This window comes from Copidosoma floridanum, unplaced genomic scaffold (assembly GCF_036245765.1).
Source record: "Copidosoma floridanum isolate Cflo_tuat_1 unplaced genomic scaffold, Cflo_Japanese_pri ptg000030l, whole genome shotgun sequence".
NCBI classification, from domain to species: Eukaryota; Metazoa; Arthropoda; class Insecta; order Hymenoptera; family Encyrtidae; genus Copidosoma; species Copidosoma floridanum.
Genome location: NW_028321907.1, coordinates 5,055,866 through 5,074,259, shown reverse-complemented (window position 1 = coordinate 5,074,259; position 18,394 = coordinate 5,055,866). Strand labels below are relative to the sequence as shown.

Genomic DNA, 18,394 nt, shown 5'->3' with positions numbered 1-18,394 from the left:
GCGAAGGAATCTCTAGTTCTCGAAGGCAACCTCGGCATCCTGATCGACGAGGTCGAGAAGAAGCTGGCCACTCGAGCCGAGGAAGCCGAGCTCTTGGCAAGGGCACGAGGACTGTTGGACAAGTTTCACCAGATGCGCCGAAACGTGGCGAAGGAGAGGGAAGAGCGCGCCAAGGAGGACATACTTTGTAAAGCCGAATTGTTGAGGCTACGCGTGAGTTTTTATTGAAATAACTAATATGTTTTTACAGTATAATATTACATACGTATTTTACTTGTTTAATACTTTGGATTATTTGTACAAAAATATACAACATGTGTGTTACCTATATGGGTGGATCTATAGACGGCAGTGGAAAACGTCATTGCTTGTACTTTGGCCTGAAGGCAAAGTCGGACACGAATATTTCTTTGAGCTCGAGTTTTCGGTCGTTGAACATGGCGTCCATCTCCTCGTCGGTCGGAATGATGTTTTCGATAATTTTCAAATACTCGTTGACTGGACAGTACTCGTCGAAACTCCCTAGTTTCAACGGGGTGAATCCACCCTGTCCGGTCCAGCACAGCATCTGAAAATGTTTGTTTTTTTTTTCTTTCCACGTTGAAAATTCATCATTTTTTTATTAGGTCTCGTGTAATCATTACCCTGACGTAAATCTTGTTCTCGGAGTCCCTCAACTTCTCCAGTACGACGGCATTGGCGAAATCAGGGTACCTGAACTCCCGTATTCCGTGGGCCCTCGTGAACGGCGCGATATTCATCTCGTGGCCGCTGTACAGGTAAATTTTCCGGGGATTGCTCGATTCGCCGGTCAAATTCATGTTACGGACGAATTGTTTGATCAGAGGACCAGCCCCGAGTTTCATCAATTCGCCGGTCGCGCTCTTGATGTCAAAGTACTCTATGACTTTTTCCAGCAGCTGCGCAAACAGATCCTCCGTGTACCAATCCGGCAGCCTCGCTCCGGCCGATTTCTGCGATTTTCAACATACATACCGATCTGTACTTTGCGCTGCTTTGTCAAACATTCATCGTCACACCGGTTGAAAATTTTTACGCTTTCCAATGAGTGGCCATTGTCCAGCAAGGTATATTATTGCAATCGCAACGATTTTACCCTTGAAAGTTCTTTTCAAAATCATTAAAAAAAATAAATAAAAAAAAAAATCGAAATGTAAACCCTCGCTGGAGAGGTACTCTTTTGTTTCCTACGGAAGTGACGACATATTGTGCACAAAAGAGGTGTAAAAATACTCAACGTGAACGTTCAATACGTTGAATATCCCGAGGCAGGCCACAAACGCGTACTCCTTTATGGCGACGATCCCCTTGGACTCGAAAAACTCGCTGAACTTGATGAGCTCCGCCACCTGTTCCCTCAGTCCCGGCGATTTCAGCAAATCGTGCAACAGCCTCTTGTACCTATACATGCACGCGCGAGTCACAAGTAGGTATATAAAATAAAACCTCGGGCATCAACCCCTCCACCCCGAAACCGTGCACGTGATGTAATCGTATATTACCTCGGCTTCTCGGACGACTGGAGGAGCACGTCGAGCTCGCGCGGGGCGTAATGAAAAGGAATGGGCATCCAAGCGAGGTCCGCGCTCCAGTTTTGCTCGGCTCGGGGCGGGTACAGTCCAGCTAGGACCAGCTGTAGGGTCATTTTCGTCCGATCGAAGTCAGTGCTGCGGGCGTGCAGCTCCTCGGGCCGGTACCTCGGGCCCAAGAACCCGTCGTAGCGCTCGCGCAGCGCTCGCCCGAGCTCGTACGCCTGAGCTTTGCCCACCTGAGGTGATGGGGGGAGAGGGAAAAAAAAAAAAAAAAAAATTACAAACTGATGGGTGCGTGTGTACACATGTATATACATTGGTCAGCTGCCCGTAGCCGAGGGCTCGGTGTAGCTCCTGGTCGACGTAGGCGGGCATCGGGAGCTTGGCCTCCGACTCGCTGCACGTCCTCGCGCCATGCCTGAAAAGCTACGCACCTCGTTTGTACATAAATAATTGTTTCCTCGATACGGAGCGTTTGTGCGCCGACGCGAGTATAATACATTGCGGTGCTGGAAAATTTTACGAAGGCTGTCTCGCCGTTGCGTCGGTGTGTACACATGTAGCGTGACGAAGGAATAAAATAGCGCGCGTGTTTTTTTTTTGCCAGCTATTGTTTTGCGATTTCAAAGATTCACCGATCGGTTGGGAAATTTGTTAAAAGAGCATCACGTTGTGAAAAAAACAATATAATAATAATCTACCGCGTACGTGTGGGTGTGGAAAACAACAGGCCACACGTCGTCTTTATATATTGTATTGTTAAAACTTACAACTTGCACCAGCTCTAATTTAAAATCCTTGGCAGTTGACATTTCGCCGGCTGAAAAAAGAAAAGAACCACATATGTTATTCACGCGTCGTGTTGCGTTCGCGGACGTATAGAGTTGAAATTTGTGTTTTAAAAAAGGGGAAAAATCACTTTTCAACAAGAAAAAACAAACAATGGACACGCATACTCCTCTCGAGTGGGAAAACAAAGCCATGAAAGCACGATTACCTCGACAGAGAAAAGACAGCTGTAGAAGTAAATATAATGAATAAAACAAAATATAGGGACACGATTTCCTTATTGTTTTTTTTTTTTTTTTTTTTTTTTTTCTTTTTTTTCTTCACCACAGTTACACGCACTGAACAACAGAGCTCGCGAGATTTGTTTTTTCTCCTACAAACTGGTTTGATCAAAGTCGAGTGGCGCACTAGCGCATCTGTTTGCGCTCATGTATAAAGTTTCCACGCTTTCCACCACTGCCTAGTCAACACGTGTTTACAACGCCCGAAGAAAAGTCGCGGTTTAGTAGCTCGATCCAACGATATGCACATATATATGCGGTCGATGTAGGCGTCTTTGATAGAGTTCCAACTCTCTTGACATCTCGACACCCAATGGTATATGGCTTTATACACGTGTATGTGTGGGTATCGGTGTCGTAAACGTAAAGTGAGTGGTTATAACGGTGTCGTACACTCACGCATACCAACATTAGTTGCAAATTTATCTGCACAATGTATTTGATTGTTGTGTTGTGTCGTTGCATGTAGAGGAGCTGCTGACTGATGACGTTGTTAGAAGAGATATTATGTAATGAATTCGCGTGCGTGTTGTATACGTATGCCAATGTCATTTAATACTTGAGACTAGATGTGTCTTTCTTAGAAATTAATTGATGGAAAGAGGATCAGTTTGTATACATTTAAGTTGGAATATAAATATTGAAAACACGTTGCATATGAATTATTAGGAACAGGTGCCAATTTGGGATTTGGCACAAAGCTTCCTCAAACGATGATTTTTTTTTTTTAATTTTATTTACAACTGTTATATTATTCCTCATTTTAGTGGGTATGAATGACAAAAAATTTTTTTCAACTTTATATATATAAAAAAAAGAGAATTAAATTTTGTGATGAAGAAAATATTTACTTGTATTAAATTTCATCATTTATGGCAATCATAATAATAAAGGGAAAAAGTCTGAATATTGTAAATAGCTCACATGGTCACAAAAAACAAAGATTTCAAAAACCGAACAGTTGACACAATTTTGACTTATTTGTGGCTTTCCTTCACCCTGTTTGTCATAAATTCATCGACGCGCAAAAAGCCAAAACTCAATACTACCATTTGAAAAACGAAACGATGCACACAGTCACGAAGTATATAATTGGCTACTGCGTAATTGATGCCTCGGGGATGTATTACAGCGATAATTTAGCCGAAACATTTGAATATCCAATTTATGTATCAATGCACAAACTAATTAACAACCCTGCAAACTTGTTATCATATCGCGTCTGTTTTGACATAAGAAAAACATTTTCCTCGTATAATTAACACAAGAGAACATTTTAATAAACGAAACATAGATAACACTCGTGTTCGCCTTTGAATTGCAATAAACGGCACGCAGTTAAATTTTCCTAATCAATAGCCAGATAGGAGATAACATTGACACGCGACTGGCACTTGATTGTACGAGGAATCGAGTTTCCTTTTTTTCCCGACACGGAAGAAAAATCGATGCACACCCCCGAAGTTTGTCCCAACTATAGATCCAAAAACTTCAATCGTTGCACCAAAAACCCTAATCTTCTTTTTTTATTTCATTGCCTCTCCTCAGAACGAAAAGGAGCGGCTCGGCGTGTTGTCGGGCCGCGAGTCCGAATACGTGGATGCCTGGCTGGAGTCGCGTCAGGAGCAACGGAGCCTCGAAGCAGAAATCACCCGTCACCGACTAACGGAGGGACTACGGCTCTGCGAGGCGCGCGAAAGCAACGAGCGACTCGTCACTCGCGAGCTCAGTGCCTTCATTCGCCTCAGCATCGAGGTTGGCACACGATAACACAAGCCTATATAAATTACGCAGATGTACGTTACACGCGGGTAAAATATAAAATAAAAAAAAGTTCGGCGGCTCCGCGATAAATTTAATTCTCTTCCAAAACCTCGAGCACGTCCTGTTATCGCCTCGGCTGGTATATAAACTTAATTTTAGTGATAATTTTATTCGTACGCTCGGTGCATCGCTTCCATAAAAATTTAAGCGACAGTTTGGCAAATCATCGCTCGAGATAGTACACATAATTTATCTCTGCGGGTCACTCGCTCAAGAGATGGGATCACGGTATAAATTCCGCGGCTCTGCACGATCATAATTACATTGTACTCGCGGTTTGATCATTTGAAAATATTGCGTTGCAAGGAAACGTATGAGATGGGGTATGCGTTACAGGCAGAACGAGATTTTAATTGCTGCTGTAAAAAAAAGTGGGGGGGGGGAGAGTTTTGAAATAATAGAAGTATAGTCGAGCGGAAACGAAAGGAGAGCGAGGGGGGGGAATCAAAGCAGCTTCGTGCTCTTTATTTGACGATCGAAAAGGGGGGGGAAAAAAATATAGAGGAGCGGAAGAAAGAGATAGGGAGAGCCCGGGGGCTGAAATAAAAGGGATGGAAGGAGAAAAGAGGTGTATTGTCGATATTTACGGTTAAAAGAAACTCGATACGGTCGTTCGTTTGGTACACGATTTTATTTACCGTCTAATAAACCGATGCTCCCCCTTTTCCGAACAATTCGCCACGATAACCATCGAGTGCTGTAACGATTGTGGAATTTCTCTTTATTGACGTGATAAAGGACACGACCTCGTGGTGTACAGTAATACACCGGATCTCGCTCGAGTCGAAATAAAAACTTGGTTTCTTGGTCGCGTCAATGATACCCTACAATACTTATTACTGTTGTAGCAATTTATTTATATCCATTAACTGTGAGATTTTTTTTTTCAACCAAGTAATCATCATTAATAATAACTAAAATCAGTCATTGTGATTGTTTTTTTTTTTAAATCTGTACAATTTTTTATTAGTCTATTAAAAATGGCTATTTTTATATTTATAATTAAATATTTTGTATGTTTACAAGCTTTTGGCATTTTTTTTCAAAATTTATTCACAGCTTAAAAATTTTTAAATTAAAAAAAAAAAAATATTTTAGATGGTTTTAGTAAATAGGAATATTGTTACCAAGTAATTATTATTATTTTTTTTCATTTCGTAATGAACGAACTACTAGTTATAAAAATTATACCCCCGTACAGTAAGTTACATTAAAAAATACATGTGTGGAAAATTATTCAGCTAGATCAGTTATTCGAATAATTATTATTATAATTCACGGTAATTGTTACAGCATATACAGTGGAGCAATGAAAAATGTGTCGCGTTAAAAAGCCAATCAAGTGTAAACGTGAATATACAATGTTATCGTGAAAATTTAATTTTCTCGCGTTATCGGCAAATCTTATCTCGCAAATTAAAAAAAAAAAAAAAAATAGAAAAAATACATTCCACTTCCCTTCCAACCCAAATGGCTTGGCGCTGTCTTTAATTTCCGGTGGCAAGAAATGGCGCTCGGAGAAAGTCTGTACCTGTAACTGTTTTTTCGTCGCATCGAAATACATAAAATTCTTCACTTTGTATATGCTTCCATAGGAGAACGAAAAGGCAGCGGCAACGTGGACTGAGCGCAAATCGGCCGAGACGAAGCAGTACGAGCGCGAGATCTACAAGCTGCGCGAGGAGATCGAGAGGAAGCGCTCGGCTCTCGAGGAGCTTCGTCGCGAGGTGAGGAGAATCAATTTGTCCCATATATATACACACCCAAAGCGTCACGATCCAAGGGCATATTTCGCGTAATCATATATTTACGGAAATCGAGCCACGAATCGATAAAGCGAGAAAAAAAAAAAGAAAAAAAAATCGGCACCAAAAAAGCCAAAATTATTATCAATAAAATACAGAACCCCCGCATCAGAAGGAAAAAGGAGAGAGGGCTCGCTCGTATGATGTGCAAGTAAGTATCCTCGAGGCTGATGGTATACACAATCAGAACAAACTGCCTGCACTTCCTTTGCACGCAATTTCGTGTAAGTATATGTATGTATGTATGTATGTATGTGTGTATGTGGAAGACAAACCGGGGCTTCATAGGTGACTGTACCTACTACTGCGAAATGTGAAATATATGCGAGCGAGCCGGCCGTTGGATTAGCCACCGGAACCCCCGTAAAATCAATCCCCTTCGTCCTGCACTCGTTTCACCTCCCCCGCACTAGCTGAACCATGCGATAAATTGTAAACAACACCCCTGCTCATTCTCATTTTTTATTTTTTTTTATTTTTTTTATTTTTTTTATCATCATTACTTTTAACGATTGAATGTTTGTGAGAATATGATATAAATGGTGCCTGTGTTATAGAGAATATATCGAAAAATAATATGAAGGAGATGGTACTGAGAGTTGGACCTTAATATAGGTGCATGAGAATCGATGGCGTGCTGACGCAGGAGGACCGCATGCATAGAGTATAAGGGGTGTATGTATATAAGTAATAGTAGTACCTACCACCTAAACTGCTATTGCTCCTACATATATGTACATAGTATATGTGTGTGCCTCATGAAAATTCATGGGTCGGACGGGGAGAGACCCTATAGCACCTAATAATAGCACAGTCAGTGGTACAGGTAAGGCACGGCCAAGGGATGCCGGAGAGCCTCTCTCTCTCTCTGCTCGCTATATATATACACTAAGTACCGATGACCCGTTATCGTTTGGCTCTTTGTCTCATCCAATCATCCCGTATCTCCTTTTTGACCCTTTCTTCGTTTGCATGCCTATTTCACGGCTGGGTGACTGGAAACCCTGCGCTGCTGCAATGGTACAATATACACGTATGATCCCCTGCCCTTGGTGTCGTTGGGCTTTAATGCGTACCGATTGACAAGGGTCCCTTGAGCATATACATTCGGTTATTCGCTCATTTGCATGGAAGTCATTTACTTTCGACTTTTACCGTATGCACAATTATGTACATTCAATTTTTGCACCCCATCGCTAGCCGACATAAGCACAGCTCACTCGGTGGGTTTGTAGGTTTCGTAAATTGACTGATTTGTTTTTTGTTTTTTTTTTACTTATTTTTTAACTCAAACCATGACTTTTGTCAATTGACAACTGTACGTGTAACAACACAAGTCAATCATTACAAACGAAAAGACCATCGCCTATTTTTCTCTCGCACCTGTTGTTTTACACGTGAGTTGATTGAAATACGTGAGCTCTCCCTCCTGCACCCCGTACACGTCCCTTTGCATGACAAATCCTTGAGCGGTATTATTATTATAACTTGCTAACTGTGACCGCGTGTACAGATGAAAGGAAATTCAAATGAAAGTAGAACACGTTTGACGTTTATTTTTAATAAAATAATGCAACAAAGGACTCTCTGGAAGTGCACCAAGAACCACTTGAGAGCTCAAGGAGACGTTGTGCATCTTTTTTGTTTCCATCCTTAACGGAGCATCGGGGTGACGCTGCAAAGTATGAGGGGGAAAAAACAATTTGAAAAAAATTGCTTTTCTTGTCCCGAGACGTGTGTATGTAATCGTCGATCACGCCCTTTCTGTATTTAATATACATTTGCTATGAAGAAGGAACAATTGAACAATAAAAAAAAAAGCCAATGTATTCCGGTTGATGTGCCGTGACGTTGTTGCAGTACTGCAGCAGACGGGACTTCATCGACAGTTGCCTGGCGGAACAAGAGGCAGAGCGCCGCCGAGCCGAGCTCGAGGAGCACCGGCGCTGTCGAGCGATCGAGATACAGGCGTGGTGGCGGGGTGTCATGGTACGCCGGAAACTCGGCCCCTACCGTCCCGAGGAGAAGCGTCGCAAGCGCCCGAAGAAGTAACACCTTTGGTTTTCTTTACTTTTTTTCCCCCAAAGGGCTCGATTTATTTTTTTTTTTATATTTTGTGATTTGATCACGATACGATGATCGTAGCTTGAGGTACTCCAATTTTTGTAAACAAATTGGTTTGTCAAATAATAAAAAATCCATCTCGTGATGCTCGATTACAATTGTTATTCTCAATGACATTTTTATATCATACGTTATTGTGTGGAAAAACACAGGATGCATACCTACCGTACGATGAACAAACAATATCAATTTACTACGTGATCGTGCGGCAGTAAGTAAAAGATAACAAAGATAACGAAATGATAATGATAACACTCGGAACATTAAAAAAGTACAATCAAAGAGGAAAAATTGAAAAATCGAGACAATTTTCAGGGAAGGAAAGGAAAAGCACGTCGAGCCGATTCGATCGCTTCTACTTCTCGCATGTTATTTTTGTTGTTATACACCGGCCGCGAACTTTGGTCGCTGCTGTATACACCTTTCACGCGAGAATCTCATTTTCCTGCTTCTTATATACCGTCGTGGTTGGTGGATTTTTTTTTTCTTTTTTTTTTTAATGTGACTTTCTCATTTTAGCGCCCACAAAGGCTACAGCTCCGCGATGAAAGGACTCTTTCGAGCTTGCGGCGTCATTTTTCTACCATTAGGAGGATTTTTTTTTTTTTTTTTTTTTTTCTCACGAGAGTAAGAAGGAGTAGGATGAGGAGGTGTTTTATAGCGTATACGTACACGGGGGGGTGTTATACCTCGTGAAAGAGCGCCACCAAAGTTTTTGACGAGGAGGAAAGGAAAAAAATTAAAAATTCTTCCAAGCGCTGTAAATGTTTCCCTTCACTCTTACGTGAGCTTAGATGAGCCACAATACACAACTATCTGGCGGATGAAAAGCCATGGCAGCACCTTACCCCGAACTGTACGGATGCACCGTGGAATTTCATTTCGGAGGGCGAAAAGACATACTTACGTAAACGTAAGCGCGAAGTGCATTACCTCGAGACGTATGGGACAGCGTGGATGGGTATACGTATGCTCCAACATTTTGCGCCACTAAATTATTCAGGGGAAGCCTTCGGCTCTGGTGCGCGGCCTCGTTGTATTTTCGGGAATAAGGAGAGAAAAGCTACTTTGCCGCGTTGCGTTACCAGAGATCACTGTGTACAGTACACCTACTCCGAGCGCGACCCGCGACGTCTCTGGATTATGGTATACCTACATAATATGTGTACATTGCACAGAGGTGGAGAGACGCTGCACTTTTTCCCAGGATACACGACGCGAGGGGATCGGGGTTTATATGCTCCTTACTCTACAATCAATGGTAATTTTTTTTTTTTTCGTGGTGCAAAAAATGATTTTTAGGATTAAAAATGCTCATTTTTTTTTAATGACTCCTTTGATATATGTTGTATTTTTTTTTTCTTTTTTTCTCAACCCCAAGACAAAGGTGTTGCCAAACAAACAAAAATCAGGCCATGGTACAACGAAGGCATTACAATTTAAAAGACCATTGGGATGCAAACAAAAAAAAACAATACTTTCTAATGTACAGAGAGTCATTCGATTACTTTGTTCAAGTCATATAAAAAAAAAATCGCACAAAAGACTCTCAGCGATGATACTCCCGAGCCACTTTCAACGTGTACACGTCATAAGCCACCTGCAGAAGTAGTGGAGTTGGGCAAACACAAACTCCGGGGCATGCACACACTCGTCCAGGTAACGCAGAGAAAAAAAAGCTCACACTTGAGCTGCGGCAGCTTGCAAAAGCTCGTCTCTGCTCATCGTTCCCCCTTAAACGTCGCCGTCTCGGTTTGTATACATACATACACACCAGCTGCTCCACACACGCGGCCGCGATTACAGTATGTGTGTGTATACATATAGTTGGGTACACCGTGTCATTCCCCAAGAGAGAGCCGAGGCCAAAAGAGCCAGGAGACGTCGTCAATTTTTCACGGCGCCTCTCCTCGGCTGATGCGCGTTTCACGAGATTAGTGTGTCCCTCTGGGCCCCTCCCCCACCCCTTTCTCCTTGGAACGTCTTTTGAATACCCGATGACGACGGGGCGGAACAAAACGCTTATCTTATCGCCCTGAGAAAGATTTTAAATTCCTGACGTTACATTAAATCGAACGATGCTTTTATCTTCCGGGGATAAAGGAAGGCTTTTATTTGTTACAATCGAAGCTGTCACTTTCAATGATCCCCCCCCCTTCCCTCGCCTATTATTACTATTCAATACCATTATAATTGAGACACTCAAAGATTCATGTGCTTTTTTAATCAAGAGGCATCGTTCGCTCAAAGGAGCACACGCACCCGCCCTTATCCGTTTGTGCATATATGTATGAAAGACGGTTGAAAAAAAGCTCTCTTGGATCCGTAAAATCATAGTCCTCGCGATTCGTGTGGGTGTACGTGTAGCGTACCAATAGTCGCGCGAGACTCAAAGGCCCGGAGCTTTCGACGCAGCGAGCCGATATAAAAATAAAAAAAAAATAAAAAAAAAATAAAAGTGAAGGAGACCGGGGTGGAATCAATCCCAACGGCAGCTCGATCGCCCTTTTTCTCTGCTATCGCGTGGAAAAATAAACAATCGGTGCTACTTGCGTTTGCAACGTCTGGTGTATATATGTATACACACACGAGCGCGGGTGCGCTTCTTTCGCTTTGCCGGCGGCTGTCGCGGTTGCTCTTTCATGGCTCGCTTGCTGCGAAGATGGCATTTAGTTGTATATGTATATATTTACGTGTGCGGGAGATACTGTGAAAGAGAGAGCCTCGTTACATCAACGAAAAAAAAGAAAGAAAAAAAAAAAAAAAAAACCAAAACGGCAATTGGGCACGAGATTGGCACTTTTTTTTTTTCAACAGATGCTGATCGGAATTATGAAAATTACATTAAATACAGAGCTTGCGAGTGATTCTTGTTTAATTTTAAAATTCATGTCCAGAACAGCAGCTATATACGACACACACGCTGTTTAAGATTTACTCCTTGAATCGCACCATTGTTTTTATTCAGATAACATGATTGCCATTCCACAAATCTAATTGGAATTTTTTTTTTGCTTTATTTCTCGCATTGTGTACTTATGACCGGACATTGTTGGAAAAAAATGATACGGGGAAAATAAGCAAGTGATTAATTTGGCGCGTACGAGCAAATTGGAGAAACGATGGTATTTTTTGTTTCTGTGCTCGATCAATCGTCTTATTGTAGCCAGGTAATGGAAATAAAAATAAACGTTCGTGGCTTCAAAAAAAATTAAAGAACCAGATGATGTATACAATATAATATACATCAGGAGATTGTTTGGTCGCTGTATGATCACATTGTAACGAAACACTGTAAGCAATACCTCTCATGACCGAGCACGTGTAAAAACTCAAGCTTACAAAAGGGAGCCCTTACAATCAGTCACAGGGTATGTTTCTGTATTGTATAGCAAATGACTCGATCTGTACTTGTACTTCATTCGCGTCAGATTTACACAATAGAGTAACACGAATGTTGTACGTATGTTGGTATTATACTTGTGTTCATTACCAACGGGTGTAGATTGAGAAATGGTTTTATTAAAGGGAAAATTTCGTGTCTCCAGCCTCTTTTTGAAAGCTGGTATCAAATGTTGCAGAAGGTCCTACAAACACGATGTACAATGTACACTCATCGACAATTGTACAACGATTTGTCGTGGGATTGTTGAAGAGTCGATAAATGCCTTTCGCCTATTTTACAACCACATCAGAATAAATTTGTCCCTAGTAATGTATGAATGAATACTCTTGCGGCAAACTAATTCTAAAATTGAAAAGTAAATGTCAATCAACGAATCATTGCCAACGGTCACGCAGAACAAATGAAACTAATGTTACTCGACGTAAATTCACAAAAAATTTAAATTTGAACGAAATTCCCGCGCGCTCTTTAGAACCCAAAGCTTTCCGCTTCCGCCACTTCCGCCGTCAAAGCGCAACGATCGCGCCATCATTTGAAAAAAAAAAAAAAAAAAATTATTAAAATAAAAAAACACAAAACTAAGAGAAATAAGGAACAACAATCTCAAGTACTGATCCCTACTTTTAAAAAATTAATAATTATATTTTACACCTAGGAAATGAAACTGAAGGAATCGTTTTTAAAATGTCACTCCACAAGTAAATAGAACCTGCAGATCACCACACAAAAGCTTAAATCACAACCGATTGCATTAAAAAATCTCTCGATAATCAATCTTGCACGCAAAGCTAACCAAAAGCGACGGCAGCCATATTGCCGATTTCCCGATGTCCACGTCTCTCCTACTTTTCCTAATTGTTGGGTCGAGGTCGATAAAGACTTCCTAACCTCTCTGTTCATTGACACTTAGTATATAATATACATGCATGTATTGTGGTCTATCACCGCTGCAGTCAGGAATGTCAGGATGTTGAAGCGTCGACGAAGATGTACGAGTAGCGCTCGGTAGGGGGTAAGTGTGTAGCGTACACAGGGAAACGATGTATATATATTACGACATCCACGTGGTCGTAAGGGCGAGGGAGTAAGTGCGAGAGGGAAAAAAAATACATGCACGCATTTGACACACGTAAAATCTCTTGGAGACTTCCGTTCGGGCGCGCGCCGCCAACAGGAACAGGAAGTCGCTCTGATGCTTGCACGTCGTGAGCGCCGCTTTTGTCACGAACCGGCAAATGCCAAGCTTTTGTTGTACAGCTCTTAATTTCAAAGTTTAATCAAGGCGTCTTTACGATGAAACTGCGCTTATACGGGTGTGAAAAAATTGGGGCTCGCGATGAGGATGAGATTGTCAAATTGTCAAGCACGAAGTACTTACAAGTAATCTCCAAGTACATGAGATTGACACCTCGTCGGATTTTGGAGCTCCGATGCGGTAGCGGCTTGCGACGTGCGGTCGTTTTTGCTGTGTATTTATCTGTCTGCAATGGGTCAGTATCGTATGATTCTTAAACTAATAGATAATAATGTTAACTCGTGGCAATGATAATCCAATAATTGGATTTTTAGTCGGCTCATGAAAGTGTTGGTGCTGTCATTTAGGTACATGGAACATGGCTTGTGTTGCAAATAAAAGCTGTGATTACGTTGATGAAAACTCGCTCCTTAGTTTTTTTATCATGAACTTTTTTGTAGTTTCTAACCATAAGTACAACACTTACATTTTTTCTCAACGATACTTAACTGATAAAATCGTATTTCCAGATTTTTGGAAGAATTTGAAAGATAAACCCAAAGGTGTGATCAAAACAAAATGCAGGCCGAAGCTGCAAACTTATGTACCATGGAGGACTTTGATGCCACCTTGATACCAGTGGAGATTTTACCCTGCGATGTGACAAGGAGTAAACCAATGGATTCTCAGTCCATCGTTGAATTGGGTAAACAACTACTGGAATGCGCCAAAATTGGGGATACAGATTTGGTCAGGGACCTCATGTGTAGAGGTGCCCCATTCACAACAGACTGGGTAAAATACTATACTTGACCATTAAGGTATTGCAAACATGCTCAACTTGGTAACTTTTTTTTCGATATTACTTAGCTTGGTACTAGTGCCTTACATCATGCAGCTCAAAATAATCATTTGGAAACAGCCGAAGTACTGCTAAGAGCTGGGATATCTAGAGATGCGAGGACCAAGGTCGATCGGACACCTCTGCACATGGCAGCTTATGAAGGCCACCATCAAATGGCTCAGTTACTTCTAAATTATGGAGCTGAAGTGGACAGCAGAGACATGGTATGTCCTTTAATGCTAAATCATTTGACTTGTTTTCTTTATTACATAGATTAAAACAAACCCAAAATTTCCATGCTGTACACCTACTTTTTCTTTTACATTGAGTATCCATAATTCGTTTCAGCTAAAAATGACACCCTTGCATTGGGCTGTAGAACAAGAGCACATTGAAGTACTGCTCGTATTACTAGAAAATGGAGCTAATCCCCATTCTGTGTGTAAATTCAACAGAACGCCTCTCACCCTTGCATTAGAGCATCAGCGGTTAGATTTTATTGAATTACTACAGCAAGAACGAGAAATGGTCAATATACCACAAGAGGAGCTTAATTCAAGTGATATTGAAGTGGCAACGCAAAATCTAATGCAATTGGAAGCTGAACGTCAAAGAGAGGAACAAGAGCGCATTGAAATAGAACAACAACAACAACAACAACAAGGTAAGATTTTGGACAATTATTTTTTCATAACTTTGCTCTAAAGGTAATATTTTGAACTCGACCTTTCAATTCTAGAAACAGCCAGTGCCAATAAAAAACAAAGGGTAGTATATCATCGAGTAGCTCATCCAATGGTAGACACAATGAATGATGAAGATGAACAAGATTTTACTGAAATTCACCATTCAAACATACAAGAGTTTTTGAAAGAAAATGGTCTCACGATCATTGATAATGATGCCACTATTGTTGAGAATGCCATGGAAAGTGGCCATCATGTTGTACTTACAGGTATATAACAACAAACGTAGCGCGTTTTTCATAAATTATCTAATATTGATGTTCCACATAAACGTTAAAGCATACATTTTTTGTAATAGAGGCAGGCAAATTAGCTCTTAATCTTACACAAACCAAGCCTATCAATGTAACTCCCAGAAAAAAGGTACAACTTAATCCTAAGAAAGAAAGTTCAAAAAAAATTGTGAAACTCAGGACTGATCAAATAATGACACAAAGTCCACCTTCTCAGAGCACATCAAAAGGACCAAATATTTTGAAAAGGAGTGGCAACAATGAAATGAAACGTGGAAAGAAAATTATTCTTACGCCAATCGCACCAATGCCATCGACGTCTCAAATGTTTAATGTAGCTGACAACAGTACTGCTACAACATCCAACGTTAGGGTACATTATTTTTTTCATCTAGTTTTTGCGCAATCAATAAATCATATGTTAAATAATAATTTTTACTATTTTTCGCAGAATAATAATGTGAATGTGTTAAAGTCAGAACCACTAATATTTCGCATGGAAGATAAAAGTATCGAAAATATTTTCGAGATAAACAGTGAAGAAGAGCAAATCACAAACATAGATGAGCTTAATAGACAATTAGCACAGGCTCGAAAAAAAATCAAAGAATACCGGAGAAAATTGAAAAAGAAGGAGGAAGAAGTTGAACTTTATAAGAAACAGTTACAGATTTTAATGAATAAGAAAACTTTGAAGTGATTTCTACAGTGCCTGATTACTCAAAACTTATGAGAGGAAACATTAAATTTATACTAGTTATCATGCATGAATTGTCTTTCTCGTTGAAAGATGAAAAATTTTGGATAGTCAAACGGTGTGTTTTCCTAGAGAATTTTTTATTTGTAATCTAATAACTGTTACACGTATGATTTATGGTCATATGTTGCATGTATATATATATATTGTGTACATATCGAAGAACGTAGTAAAATAGTCTTACAATACACACCTTAATAGTCAGCTTTAACAAACTAAGATTCAGTTTTAATATGTCTAAAGAAAGTATATTTTTTTTACATTTCTTTTTTATAAAAAATTTGTACATAATAATATGATTCTCGTAAGGCTTCATTCGATTTGAAAAAAAAAAAAAAAAAAAAAAAAAAAAAAAAATACTAAAATATGTGATGGATTATAGAAAAAATCTTAACACTTTTCGCAAATAAAATGATTAATTAATGCTTATATTTCAAGCGTGTTCAATCATAATCCAGCTTTCTAAAACGCTAAGAGAAAATTAAACTTTGTTTTTTAACTAAAAATGTATAAAATTGAACAACGACCATGTAAAAAACCATTATATGAAAAAAAACTGTGCTCAAATCTTACAACCAGTTAATATGGTAATGAATAAAAAAAAAATACTTTTTTAACCCAAGAAGTCAAATTTATTAACTAACGTTCCTACGGGATTCACGCGTTAATGATTTTAATTGAACTCATAATTTCATTTTCTTCACGAGTCGGTTGTATATATTTATATATTCTTCTAGGACTAGGATAGGCAAGCGCACGCGCGCAAATCGATAGAGACACGATCATGCTTCTTTATCTCTCTCATTTCGTCGCTGGAAAAGCTTTCCCTTCATCCTTTGCACACATGCTTTTCCCAGCACCTTTTTAACGATCCCATGTTACAATATGTTGAGCTTCAGTATATGTCTTGGCAACCATGTAGTTGAGTAGTATTATTGGTTGACAATGACATTTTGTCACTTGGAAACATTTTTTTGCATTCAAAATTTTTCTGATGCTCGACATATATTTGCCAAAATCATTTGTTTGAAGTAGAAAATCATTGTAAAAATATTTCCCAAAGGAAATTTTCTCAGCGCACTATACCTATACCTCCGAAAACGAAGAGGAAGCAAGAAAGTAAAGAAGTGTGTAGTCTAAGATATGCCTTCGTGTATACCCGCGTAAAAAGGACGGACGACGCGTGGCTGGAATATATCCTGCCACAGGGCAAGACATTCCTAATACTCCATACGTGGTTTCTTAGCTCGCTCAGTGGTTCTCAAAAATTTCTAAAAAAAATAATCTTTGTGCATGGGTATTAAGGATCAGTTCCTTATTTGAGACATTTTGTATTCACAAAGCTTAACTTTATTAAATTTAATCATAATCGTTTTAATAACATTCCCCTACCTGTAATATACTTATATTGAGTAAGAGAAATACTTGATGAATTTTAATAATACGAGAGCGTGCTAATTCCAGAAGAGGTCAACTTTTTCCAACCCTCCTCATAAAAAATTCAACAGACCCTGTGTGTCTCCCCCTATAAATGCCAATGTATACAAGTAGGGTATGTGGGGTGGTAGTCTCTCTTTCCCCTGTCCCGTACCCTCGAAACTTTTGAACTTCTACAACAAATCACTCGCGGACTACATTTAAGCCTTGCACCCTAAAGGAGAACATGCAGAATCGAAATAAAGAATTAATTGCGTGAGAACAGCTTGATGGAGCGTTCAACTACTGCTTATTGTTGTTTTGTTGAATTTCAATCGTGTCATGTTACTTCTTAAATAAACATATAGAAACACAGACGAGGTGAATTCAGAATACCTACTTCTCGTAATTCTGTAAATCGTACAATTACATTCTTACTAAAGTGATTAAAAATACAAGGGGTGTATGTTCCAACGTGTAATCAAGGATATATTACGTAGCCAAGCAGAATATTTGACGATGCGGTTAAACATTTAGAATTGGGAGAAATTACTCAAAAGCCTGAGAGGAAATAACGCAAAGTAGAGATAAAAATATTCTCGCAAATAAGTATAGAAATGATAATAGCATACCCATTAGAATATCGTCGATGCTGCTGGAGGGTTTGAACTTCAAGCTCACTTTTTTCGTAACCAATAATTTTTCCCATGTTTGCTGACAGCCTCGATAATTACAGTGTATAATCCTAGTACCGTCTTTTTAAATTCCTAAAGAGAACAATTAGACCATCGTTATTATCATTTTACAACCGGGGAAAATTTAATGACCCTAAAACAGAAAGTAATGACTCATTATCTCTTTACTATTCAATAGCACATTGCAAGTATATTACATAGCACATACAGTAGTATGTAGTATGCCGTGCCGAAAAAGAAAGTCCAACACTTTTAAACGAAGGGTGAAGTAAGGTTTTTATTCAGTCTGCGTTATGAATGTGCAACTTCGTGTTTCGTGTATCGGTATCCAGCTATTCAGTAAAGAACCACTATAAGAACAATATTCGGGTAGGAAATCGGGAATGAGAGCTTTCTATATGTTTTGAATTCAAAATCAACGCTTTAAAACCGAGTGGATGGTGGCGACGTTTCTAGGTTGGTGGGGAATTTTAGTACTAAAATTTGTGGGGCTATCCCGTTGAAAGTTGAAAACTGAAAGGTGATTGAAGAGAGCTGTCCGTACGTATACGACATAATTATGCACAATGCAGATTAATAGATTATGCAGATAATGCTGTACGTTTGCCATGTGCCGTGATAAGAAAAAAAAAGATCCAAATATATATGTTAAAAGTGAGGTAAATAGATAAGTCAAATGTATATGTT

At 39.7% G+C, this 18,394-nt stretch overlaps 3 protein-coding genes across 11 annotated transcripts; 2 read left to right on the top strand and 1 right to left on the bottom strand.

Moving 5' to 3' along the window:
* Positions 1–208: 208 nt before the first annotated feature.
* On the bottom strand, positions 209–4,303 carry LOC106644463 (venom acid phosphatase Acph-1-like). 6 transcript variants are annotated; one of them, XM_089596424.1, is made up of 7 exons: positions 3,548–4,303; positions 2,324–2,373; positions 1,869–1,979; positions 1,524–1,789; positions 1,260–1,422; positions 645–974; positions 209–568 (listed from the first exon to the last, which is right to left on the bottom strand). In XM_089596424.1, exons 2-7 carry the CDS (start codon positions 2,363–2,365, stop codon positions 362–364), a joined length of 1,119 nt encoding a protein of 372 aa, XP_089452550.1. In that variant the 5' UTR covers positions 2,366–2,373; positions 3,548–4,303; the 3' UTR covers positions 209–361. The 6 variants fall into 6 exon arrangements, with proteins under 6 accessions (XP_089452550.1, XP_014215464.2, XP_014215459.2 ...); XM_014359978.2 differs by lacking the exon at positions 3,548–4,303 and adding an exon at positions 2,682–3,358; XM_014359973.2 differs by lacking the exon at positions 3,548–4,303 and adding an exon at positions 2,720–3,357.
* On the top strand, positions 4,072–8,304 carry LOC106644459 (uncharacterized). Its single transcript, XM_089596354.1, has 4 exons — positions 4,072–4,086; positions 4,172–4,378; positions 6,043–6,174; positions 8,113–8,304. Exons 1-4 carry the CDS (start codon positions 4,072–4,074, stop codon positions 8,302–8,304), a joined length of 546 nt encoding a protein of 181 aa, XP_089452480.1.
* Positions 8,305–12,550: 4,246 nt separating this feature from the next.
* Atac3 (Ada2a-containing complex component 3) lies at positions 12,551–15,794 on the top strand. Of its 4 annotated transcripts, XM_089596663.1 has the most exons (8): positions 12,551–12,794; positions 13,547–13,811; positions 13,887–14,084; positions 14,209–14,524; positions 14,600–14,815; positions 14,905–14,969; positions 15,057–15,212; positions 15,291–15,794. In XM_089596663.1, exons 2-8 carry the CDS (start codon positions 13,596–13,598, stop codon positions 15,537–15,539), a joined length of 1,416 nt encoding a protein of 471 aa, XP_089452789.1. In that variant the 5' UTR covers positions 12,551–12,794; positions 13,547–13,595; the 3' UTR covers positions 15,540–15,794. The 4 variants fall into 4 exon arrangements, with proteins under 4 accessions (XP_089452789.1, XP_014215452.2, XP_089452790.1 ...); XM_014359966.2 differs by having other exon boundaries at positions 14,905–15,212; XM_089596664.1 differs by lacking the exon at positions 15,291–15,794 and having other exon boundaries at positions 15,044–15,161.
* The last annotated feature ends 2,600 nt before the right edge of the window (positions 15,795–18,394 follow it).